General features: G+C 41.2%; 1 protein-coding gene across 4 annotated transcripts in view; it reads right to left on the bottom strand.

The window, feature by feature from the left end:
* Nucleotides 1-11,969, bottom strand: part of GRAMD1C (GRAM domain containing 1C) — a 58,204-nt gene that overhangs the window by 17,554 nt on the left and 28,681 nt on the right. For all 4 annotated transcript variants that reach the window (XM_081859712.1, XM_081859711.1, XM_081859714.1 and 1 more), the window contains exons 7-8: nt 5,150-5,268; nt 1,362-1,485 (exon numbers count right to left, since the gene is read on the bottom strand). In XM_081859712.1, coding sequence (XP_081715838.1) covers nt 1,362-1,485; nt 5,150-5,268 — 243 coding nt within the window. The remainder of the gene's footprint in view (nt 1-1,361; nt 1,486-5,149; nt 5,269-11,969) is intronic.

An 11,969-nucleotide genomic window follows, 5' to 3' on the forward strand; every position in this document is an offset into this window, starting at 1 on the left:
TGATAAAAAAAAAAAAGACCAGCAGAAAGAACTCTTGAACACATAGCCCCCAAAATATGCATTCTCCGTAACAGGTTCTATAAAACAGGTTTTTGGATGTCTGCATACAGTGCACCAAGTACCGCTGCCCTGAAATCTATTCATTTCAATGGAGCATGCACAGAGTTCCCATGCAAAACTTACTGAAATTAAAAGGGTTAACAGCAGCTCTGCTTTTTAAACTTTCCATTATATATTTATAATAAATATGTATGAAGCACCTTGAGTGGGTGTGGGGGAAAATGTTATATAAATATTAATTATTGCAGTAGTTACTGAAGTAAAGTAATTGTTACCGCATTTTGCTTAGTGTTGAAACTTTGTGAATACTAAATTAGAATTATGTGCTGAACAGAATGTTGATATATTTTTAAGATAATGAGAGTACTTCAGATCTGTCATTAACAAAACTTCAGAGATTTCAAATGCCAGGAAAATGTGGGAGTGAAAGCAGATATGGGTATTACATATCATAACAGAATTAGCAGTCTGAAATGTGTCGAGCAAAAAAATATGGATTTCAAATTAATTATATGGGAACGATCAGCATGCCTTGAAGTGAAGTATTCCCGCCCATCTCAACTCAAATTGCATACACAGCCACAATAATCAGAACAAGATTTAATCTACCAAGGACAATGTCAAGATTCCATTGTTGTTGTTATTCATTTCCAATACAAATTTGTAAGCTCATTAAGTGTTCATATACAGCGCATGATGTGCAGCAGAAAATAGATAAATAGATTTCTGCTTCCCTTTCAAATCTGGGGGGGGGGGGGGCGCAGAGGACAGGACTACCACAAGTTGCTCAAAAATACTTTTATAAGACAACTTCTAGCAACGAATTGTGGGAGTGGGAGCGGGGGAGATGCACTGGAAGAGCAATCACCATATCTATTGCCCTACTGTTTTCCTGTGGGCTGATTGAGAAGTACCTTTTCTTTTCCCTTCTCATTGGTTACAGTGTGAAATGCTGTATTTTTCCATATATAAGATGCCCCCATGTATAAGATGCCCCTTATTTGGGGGGACTCAAATTTAAGAAAATGGCCTCGGCACTATCCGTGTATAAGATGCCCCCTAATTTTTGACATAATTTATTAGGAAAAAATCCTAGTCTTATACACGGAAAAATACGGTAATTCACTATACCAGCTACAAAGGTACCATAGGATACCTTCTGAGGGCATGTCAGAGAAACAAAGGGGCTTTGGACGTGGCAAAGCCGTAGTCAGCCTGATTACCCTGTTTCCCCCAACACTGCTAGTGTTGTACACTGAGGGTGAGAGAGAGGGGGGTACAGAGACTCCTTCATAGCTTACTTCTGTCCGTATGTTTCCATTAAGAGACTCCGTTTCAACTTCAAGTATCTGAGCAATGGGTTCTCGAATTACACCAACTGCTTTAGGTGACTCCTTATCCCCAGATTCGTCACAAAGGCTAGATCTGCCAGAGACAAAAATAGCAGCAGAGTTAACTTACACTTATTTCACATACATTGTTAGTACTTTTTACCATTTTGGAATTCCAATGTGGCAAGTGCAACATGTCAGCCTTAAGACATCTAGTCTTATTACTGCCAAGTTACTTCATTTCTTTTCCTGTGCTTTTGAGTAAATATCAGCTTTTCAGACTTTGTGAAAGGTGGTACAACTAACTTGTGTAACATGAAGATGGAAATTAATGCTGCTTTGTTGTATGAATAGAGCACAGAGTTCCTTACCTCTAGCTTATTTTTCCAACCATCTTTTGTGCAGTCATATACAGCATGAGATATCGACAAGGGAGATTAAAATCAGGACAGAATTTGGACAAATGTCAAAGTGCTTCCTTATAGATGCCTAAATATGCAGTTAGTCTCTCTCACCTACTTTAGATAACCATTCATTGCCAATCTCACTGTCACACAGTAAGCATAACTATGAGCTGTCATCTTTGTTGGATTGACTTTACACAGAGATTTCCGCAACTTCCACACTAGCCATAACCCAGCTTCCATCACTGCCCATAGCAAGACAGGGAGCAGAACAAATTTCCGAGAACAACCATGTTGATGGCTCATTGCATCTCGCTTTTTCACAACAGAGTTGAGTCTCAGCATGATTGCCAGCTCAATCCATTGGGAAAGAAGAAACCCAGCGCGTTCAGGAATCCATTGGACCCCATTAGTCCTCCACACTGGCCGGGAGAAAATGCTGTTGTTAGTTCACACTTCACTAGGAAATGGTGTGATGATGGCAAAGCTAATTCACACAGTTCCAGAGCATTGCAAACATACAGCTTCTCCTATTTTCATCAGCAGATTTTTATAATCCAGGTAAAAAGAAATAATGTCCTCCAGACATCAAGATCATGGGCCATCTCCCTATTACTAATTAAATTGGTTATGCTTAGAGGAGAAAGCTGGTACTCAAGTCCACATTAGGTTAGAATGTAGATACTACCCTTGTTGATTCCTAAAAGGCTTACCAAGGATTTTCTCTTAAGAAAATCACAGCTTGCCCTCCGCTTGAAAGGCTTCGCCATCAATTAATATAGTACCAAAAATAGATTTTAATGGAACTGAAGGCTATGATGGAATTTCCTCAGTAAGGGATTAGCAAATAAAGAAAATGTCCCATTGTTTGTCTGGCCGAAACTACACAGAGGCAAACTTTCAAGGAGAAGGATAATCCCTTGTCCTTGTAAGTAAAGCAGGAAGTCAAAACTAGGCTCCAAATTAGGCACTGGAGTAGAATGCATTTTACCAGGCCACTAACTGTGTTTGTCTAGCTTAATTGAGTCATGAATCCTATGTGGTTTGCTACAGTTTAGAAGGATGGATCACTTTTGAAAAAGCAGTTGTTATGTACTACAGTAAGCTGCCAAATGCAGGCATCTCATCATCTCAGTACAGGATCTTGCCTCCGTGTTGGATTATTCTCTCCTCTTTGATAGGTGAAGCAGTTGAATAAACCAAGGCTGATGTGGCCAAAATAGTACAAGCAATATGCACACAGCACTCTCTACTGCCCACTTCTGTACTCTCTGGTCCATTTCTGTCAAACCTTTGTAATCAGTGGACTGCAATGGCACAGAAGTCTTAAAGTATTTTGAGACCAGTCACTGGCCCAGATCCTCGATTCTTAAAGTGGTAGCATGAAGCACAACCCAGTTTAAGAGGATGTGAATTCAAAGTGGCATGCATGCAGTAATATTCAGCAGCACAGATTAGATACTGTCACCTGGAATTCCCATGCATGCAAATAGTAGGGATGGTGTCAAGGGTTATGAAAGACATGGTGTCTCTACTTCACCATTGCTGAGTGTCCTTGATTCTCCCAGTGATCCACAGCAGCCTCCTAGCTAGCAGCACTCTCAAGAACATGTTGTGCTGTCTCTGCACTCAAGAAAACGGAGTCATATTGATTCCTAAGGCCCTAGGAGTGGTATAGTATAATACCCCGGTTCTGGTGGTTTAGCACCCATAGCACTAGAAGTTGAGACAGCATTTTGTTTCAATGTGGTTATCATGTTCACCAGAAACATCATTTCCTTATAGAAAGTTGCCAACACTAAATGTTGATCCAAAAACTAGGAGAGGAAAGGTTTCAACCTTCTCAGACCCAGGAATTTCTTGCTGCCCCACAGTGGCTAAGGGGGGGGGGGGGAAGGAGCAGAAAGTCTATAAGCAAGCCTTTGAAAAATGTGTTTAATCTGCAAGAAGGACAGCATTGTGAGCCTCTTGGAAGCTTGACTCTAGAATCTTTGTGTGTTAAGGGTTGCTAATGCATACCCCCCAAATGTGGGGATACAGACATAAACAGACACAAAACAGAAGGGTTATAGTTGCCTTCTCCAATGGCTGTGCTAGCTTGGACTGATGGAAATTGTAGTACAAAGTAGCTGGAGCACACTGTATTGAAGAAGGCTGGCTGGCCTATAGGCATCATTAAAGATGAGAATAATTGGCATTCTACCCTTCACCACAATATTGTATATAAAAGTACTAAGACATTTCTATACAATATTGTGAAGGATGCAACAAAAATTACTATGCTGTAATATTACAGAAACTACATTTTTCACAAACAAGGAAGCTTCTTGATATTGTCAAGAGCTGAAATAAGGGATGTAGGCTTCGTCTTTTTAAAGCAAAAACACATTTTAAAGCTGCTGTGAAACAACAGATGTGATAGAAGTTAACGTCTGCTCAAGCCCTTGCAACCAAAGGAACTCAACTGTTTTAGTTACCGTACATGAAGCAAAAATACATGTGCTTGGGTGTGTGGGTGTGCACATGCACATGTGCCTATGCATGCACACACCAAGAGGGACTAATAGAAGGAATCATACCCATACATTTCCTAGAGCTTCTTCAACTAGAAAACTGATTTAACACAGATGTCCAGTCACTCAGTGAATTCATAGTATAAACAACTTCCACAAAGGACACCCAAAAGATGAAGTTCCCTTCTCTTCCCAGGAAACCTGAGCAGATAAAGTAGATCTTGCACTTGAGCTGCTAAATGTATACATGATCTTATTAGGTAAGCGTCAGCCCCAAGACAAGTAAAAATAGCACCTTCGAAAAAGAATATGCTAAATCCTTGGAAACACCTTCCATTGGATATTTAGCATCATACTTCCACACATTCCTTTTCAGTTTGCCCATGCAAGTTGCCAAAAGGCCTCTACCCCTGTAGCAGAAAAACATGGAAGCCAGTTAACATTTACATGCTCTTTACCCTATGCAACACCTTCACGTAGCAGTGCCACTGCTGCATGGTTTGCACTAATAGTTCCTGATATACTTTGGCATCCAACCGGCAACACGTGTGTTGCTACTGCTACTGCTTGAACACGCAAGCCAGCATCACCGCGGATACAACCTTTTCATCAATCTAAGCAGGCAAGTGGTAATCTCTAAACTAGCTCGGAATTAGAAGGGCAAAATAGAAGTTATACTTGCTTTATATCTGTATAGGAAGAGGATCGTGCCGAAAAATGAAAACACCACTAATAAGCAAAACTCTATGTGCATTCAATAGTAGCCTTTCAAATGACTTGTATAAAATGGGATGCCAATAATATGTACCTTCCTTTGTGGTAATCTGCAGCATATTCTTACCTTGACTGTCCATTCTCCTCTGATGAAGAATAAATGTTTTCCATCTCTTCCGTGTTCAAACCGAGCTCAGAGCCATAGCTTTGCTGTACAAGCTGCCAGAATTCTTCCTTGGTCAGTCTCTGGAAAACACAAAACAAAAAATTAAGTACGCTTGGTCGGTAACCACAGTAGATGGCTTGTCTTTTAAAGTTACACCCTATTTAAGCAGAGGTAACAAATGCTCTTATTCACTTAAAAAAAATAATCCCAGTTGCTAGTAATGTTCAATCTATGATCCACAGTATATCTAGCTGCATTTCTAAGTAAAAAAGTGAAACAGAGCTTTCGTTCTAACACCCATTTTCAACTCTAACATAAAACTAACAATACAAACCCATCATTATAGATTAATTATCTTTAAGATAGTACACTCCCAGTACTTTTCCTTATGGCTATTGGGATCCAAGACCACTATAGTCTTTGCCCCCTCCCACCCCAATTCCTGAAATATTTTTTTTTAAAAAAAAAATCTTCTCCAAGTCGTTTTAACTGCTGTGAACAGCTGCATCCTCTCAGCTGACATTAGTTGTACAACAATACCACAATCCCCTCTTAGCCAGCTGTCTACAGGTCAAGTGGCTTCTTCACTCAACTGCTGAAGAGGCCCCAAGCATAGTGACAACAGCAAGATAGCATGTGAACCAAAGCAATGTAGAGTTACCCAACTCAAACACAGGAGTCAAAGATAGCTCACTACGTTAACCAAAAAAATCAGACCCTATGTTGATCATGAATTAGCCATCACTGAACTGTTTTCTCATTTGTCTCCTCTCTTGCCAGAACATATTCACAAACCTGCCTTGAAATTATGTACTAAGATTACATGTTTAATGTTAAAGCAGGACACACAGGGTGGTATAAAATTCACTAGAGCAAATGTACGCTTGCCATTTGTACCTAACTACTGACAAACATCAGAAGCATTAAAAAACTTTCCAAATATGCTTTCTCCTAGCTTAGGAGAAATAGAAGATTTCCTCCGTCTCATTGAGATGTGACACAATAGCATTGTGAACTGCACTTTCTGTTCACTGCGAATGGCCAGGATTGTTAACTAAAGAATCTCAATGGTCCTTAATGACCAGAAATGTGGTTTGTTTTTTTTTTCTTTTCTGATAGCCAGAAGGCTTTTATTGGCCTATGGAATATAGTACCAATCAGAATCTGGAAGACGACACCTCTCAGAGTTAAGGGAATAGTCTGAAAGCACATGATGCGACAATCTTTTTGAAGTTAAGCATGCCATGGGCTCTGGTCAGGATGAAGATTGGAGACTGCCTACAATCTATATGTAAGCTACTTTAGGTTTCATTGTAGAATAGCAGCAGGTTAGAAGAGTTGCCGAGAAAGTTTGGAGCTAGGATTTGAATTTTAAATGGAGAGAAGATCTCTCTCTCTCTCTCTCTCTCTCTCTCTCTCTCTCTCTCTCTCTCTCACACACACACACACACACACACAGAGAGAGAGAGGGGGGGGGAGAATCTGGAGGTACAGGGTCCCTGTCTGATACTCGGATACAGGGTTAGCAGACTAGCTGCCTCTCGTAGCCTTGTATTTGCTACCAGTATTCTCTGCTTGTATATTTGTAAATAAATAACAAAAGGTGTCACAAGTCTGTAATGCACTCATTCAAAATACATCAGTTCTAAAGAAACTAAACTCTGTAACATAGCCAATACCAAACATTCCAGAATTTCTAAATTCAGATGTTAACAGAGGAGGCAAGCAGCATGAGGCCTATGCTTTCTTCCCCCTTTTCGCCATTATTTTTTTATCCCTCTTTGCCTGTATTTGTTTATATGACCTTGAGTGTGGGCCAGTTGACATTTCACGTGGCGGTCACATTTGCTGTGGTAAATAACTGAAACACCCAATAGCCTGTTCCCACAAAACAGTCTAAGCAAAATTATGATTTAGCTATGGCTTACACTGCGCTACTGGGCCCAGTTCAAAATGTTAGTCCTAGCATACATAGTCCCAAGGTAGTGAGGTATGTCTGTCTCTCTCATTAACTTTTAGGAAGAATCTAAAAACATTTCTGTTCACTTAGGTATTTGGTGGCTGAAAGATCTTTTCCTGGCAATACTGGAATTACTGAGTGAGTTATTGGGTTTTTTTAGAAGTTTTATTTTTAGAAAATTGTTTTTAAACTGCTTTTAAAAGTTTTAGCTGTATTATAAGTTTCATAAAAACAACAGCAATCTTGAGAAACCTGAGAGCTCTGAGTTTCCCACTGTAGGTGCTGCCCTGTGCAAATTGTAACCAATGAATTCATACATTTTCCATTTCAGCTATTAAAAGTATTGCCATTTCTATAAATATGCTTCTCAAAATGTGGAGGAAATGAGATTTTAAAAATAATTATACTTGTCTTCTCTGTACTTGCATTGTTGAGAAGAACTGATATGCCATTCAAATGAACTTTGGCCCTCCAAGAAGGCAAGACAGCTACTGTACAATCAAGGGTCTTTCGCAGTCAAAGTACAGGCAGCTGGTTTTGAAGATAAGTAAACTGAGAGAATCTCAGATGAATGACCAACCATACTGTTATGTGCTCCCCACTTCCTCAAGCAGCGAAAAGCTCCAGGGGCACAGCAAAAGAATTTCGCTTCCTTTGGACATGGGAAATTTAGTGACAGATACAACAGAGCGCATCTGCTCACATGGGAGGGTTCTTAAGTCCTTCACCCAGCCGCAGCCTCCCCACTCCTCATGTCCCATCAAGGCCCTTTTGCTAACATAAAGCGGCTGGTCTCAGATTTCCCAAGACAACTTATCCCAGTTTTATCCCCTCATACCACATCAATGTACAACATTGATGAGGCCTCCTCTGAAACGACTAAATGGAGCTGAAGTGAGAAGGGCATGGAAATGTACTGTTCCATGCATGGAACTCAGAGTAGTAATAGCACTAGGATTGGCTTTCTAATATTTGATTTTATTTACAACAGGAGTGGGGAACCTCCTGTGGCCCCCCAGATGTTGCTGGACTCCAACTCCCACTGGTCATCCTGGCTGGAGCTAGTAGGAGCTGCCCCAATACATCTGGAGGATTGCAAGTCCCCTGACCCTGATTTACAAATATACAGACATTCCTTCAGCAGACAGCAAGTCCCTAGAGAACTATTTGTGCATGCTTCACCAAGTTCTCTCTCTACCCAGCTTTATTCAAATTGTGTGGGGGGTTTTCCTCCCACCCCCAGAAACACACCCCTTGTGCACAGCACTGGTCATAGATGCCACCACTGTAAATGAATTGGCCATTCAGGAAATAGCTACACTCATTAAAGGAATATTAAGGTTCTTCCCCCCCTAAATCCCAACTCCAATCAGGTGATATATCCACTAACAGGAATCAGACAAACAAACTCACGTTTATGCTCCAACTATACTGTGTAACTCATTCACCACGAGAACTCAAGCTCAAGCTTTCCTAATGAATTAATGGTAACTATTTGCCATTCATATGAAGCCAGTAGAAAATATTTGCTCAAGCATGCCACGTAAGTCAGAATGTATGGCAGAAAACTTTCCGTCAAATAATATATTCACAAGTTACCAATACACACAAAATGCTCCCTCAGAAGAATACAGATTTAAGATTAGTAGGTTTTTCACGCAAGACTTAACCCACTCTCCCTGCATCATTCACCTGCAACCTGCCGCACGAAAAGAAAATGAAACCTTACATTTGCAGTTCCATAATGTAGGCAACTTCAGAGTGGCATTCAGGAAACTGGACACATCTTCGGGGAAAAGTTGGCAGAGTACTTCAACAACCTCCCGTGGGTTTAAAATCATTGCATAATATTCAGGATTTCCTGAAGTGCTGAATAACTCTCTCATAGCCACATGGCTTACAAGCTGGTCCAGGCTATACAAGTAGAAGGTAATAAAAAGGAAGATCACTGCCCCCACCCCCCGTAGACAAATGCCTCCGCAATATAGTGGCAAACAACCTGGATTGATCAAGAGGTCATGAAGGAAAGCGCTGGAGAGAAAGAGCTGCATTTATGTAACTTCCTACTATAGGCACTTTGCAAGCTGCTGAAAAATGGGCAGGTCTGTTTTCAGAACTGGAAGTGGGACGTGCTTTGCTCAGTTCCTGGGGCCCTCCCACTAAGAAAACAGGTAAGCAGGTTATATGAAAACATACGGCTCAGGATTCCTAAGAATCTATCGAGTAGGTTCCTCCCCACCACAGAACACCTGGATAGACAGGAAAACAGATGTGGTTACCCGTCTTTTGAGAGAATTTATCTTCTGCTCCTCATGCACAATTCATTTAAAAATGCCTTAAGTCTCTAACACTATCTCAGGGGAGCTGCTTCCAAGGCTGCTTAGTACACTAATGCTGCTATTAGTTCCACTCAAAGCCGGTCAAGCCACAGTTTGTTGCAGGGAAAGAACACGGACAGCATTCCTGGGCAGAATTTCCTTATCAGGTTTCTCTTTAACCCTTTCACTAACATGCACATACATTAGGGGGGCGGGGAGTGCAGGCTATAAATAGAGAGGGGGAAATCACACTTGACTAGAAGGCCCAGAAAGCCCAGCCACTTCTGAAAAAGCAAACCGGTACCGGCCCTTCCAGAGTAGACCAGTAAGCACTGACAAGGCACCCTTTGCCATGTCTGCCCCTCAACTTACCTTCCTTTCTAGGCTGGCGAAGCAGCTGCTGTGATTAAAGATTCACACTGCTTATGATTTTATTACATGATAATTTAATAATTATACATCATTTGCTGTATAATTTTTGATAATAACAGCATTTGCTGTGAAACTCTTCATCTTCCAGAAAACTGCAGATTCTGGATTGTGAAACCCTGTACAGGACATCATGAATAAACTGAAGCGCAATCCAGACAAGACTGAGGCACTGTTAGTAGGCAGTTCCCTAGACCAGATAGATGGCAGGTTGCCTGCTCTTCATGGGGTAACACTCCCCCTGAAGGACCAGGAACATAGCTTGCTTTGGGTGCTTCTGGGTCCTTTGCTGTTGCTTGTGGCTCAGGAAGTTTCAGTGGTGCAGAGTGCCTTCTATCAGCTTTGGCTAGTGGCCCAAGCTGTGTCCCTATCTGGGCAGGGATAGCCTAACTTCTGTCATCTATGCTCTGGTAAACTCTAGGTTAGAGATGACCACAACACGTTATACATAGGGTTGCCTCTGAAGATGGTTCAGAATTCAGCAGCTAAGGCAAGACAGTTCAAGCATATGACATCCTGGCCTGACTGCACTGGCTACCAATTAGTTTCTGGGCCCAATTCTATGTGCTGGTTTTGACCTATAAAGCTTTAAATGGATCTGGACTGCAATACCTCAAGGACTGCCTCTCTCCATATGAACTGACCTGGACCCTTCTTTGTGTGCCTTCTTCTTTGTGTGCCTCCTCCACAAGAGGTCTGGGGGGCAGCAACATGAGAATGGGCCTTTTCTACAGCAGCTCCCTGTTTATGGAATTTTCTCCTCAGGGGGGTTTGGCCAGCGTCTTCATTATACACCTTCAGGCGCCAGGCGAAAACAGTTCCTCTTCAGCCAGGCCTTTGGCCGATTGCTATCTTAGAGGCCTTTCAAATGTTACATACCTTGAGGCACCAGGCAAAAACATTCCCTTTCTCCCAGGCCTTTGGCTAATTAAACAATCTATGGTTTTTTAAACTGGGGTTGGGTAGGGATAATTGTTTTTGTTTGTTACTATGTTATGAATTTTTGTGTTTTTAAATTGTAAACTGCCCCCTGATCCTCGGATGAAGAGAGGTATAGAATGTAATAAATAAATAAATAGTTTATTAAATTTGTATTAATGAAAGCAATCATTTATATATATGCCTTCCACCCACAATAAGTAGAGGTGTGTGTCTGCCTGCCTGCCTGCCTGCCTGCCTGCTAACAACCAATCTCCCTGGACACATTTAACTTTGCTTGCTATGAAAGGAATTCCTTTTGTTGATGTTTCTTAAGTCTATAGCCTTTATGGTTGTGAGAAGATACCTCCAGCCTTCAAAAATGTGAATCCAGCATTAAAATACCTCTGCAGTTGCATATGCAACCCCGCAGGCATGAGCTATCTTTTGCTAAGAATGTAAGAGCCCCAACGCTCTTACCAAACACCTGATGCTGAACCAAAACAACGATCTCCCTAGTCCAGCATCTTGTTTCTCACACTGGCAACCTTATGCCTCTGGGTCCCGCTACTGTTTTACAGCACCTGGTATTAAAAGGAATGCTGTCTAATCCTGTTGTGTCAGTTCTCTTCAGTTTCTCTAACCAAAACACTAAAGCTGGCCAGTAGTCGGGGGGGGGGATCCCCTCAATCACAGGAAGATTATGGGTGAACAAGAAACACCTAAAAATATCCAACAGCTGTAAAAAAAAAAGAATACATGGAAAACCTACAATAGGATGATCTAGGTAGACGAAAACACACACAAAGTACCTAATTCCCAATGTATTTCAAACACAAGAGAAGAGCTGCTTCACAAAAAAGTCAGTGGATTTGTTCACCAATTCAAGAGAGCTATATTTTCTCCTAAATACTTTTCTCAGAACCTTACCAAATGGGTAAGCAGATTCAGATTAGGGTTTGGATGACACATTAAACTGTGGCTAATCGAAAGCAAGCAATAGCTTTCCATCTTCTCGTTGCCATGTTACACTGACAAGCATGGAAACACAAGGCTCAGTGTAGCTCCTTCTCATCCCACCTAATAAGTTAATATGATGTTTGAATGTGGCCAGTGTGTTTGAATTCTCTCCTGTATTAAAAATAAATAAATTCCT

Source organism: Podarcis erhardii (assembly GCF_964252035.2).
Source record: "Podarcis erhardii genome assembly, chromosome: 4".
NCBI classification, from domain to species: Eukaryota; Metazoa; Chordata; class Lepidosauria; order Squamata; family Lacertidae; genus Podarcis; species Podarcis erhardii.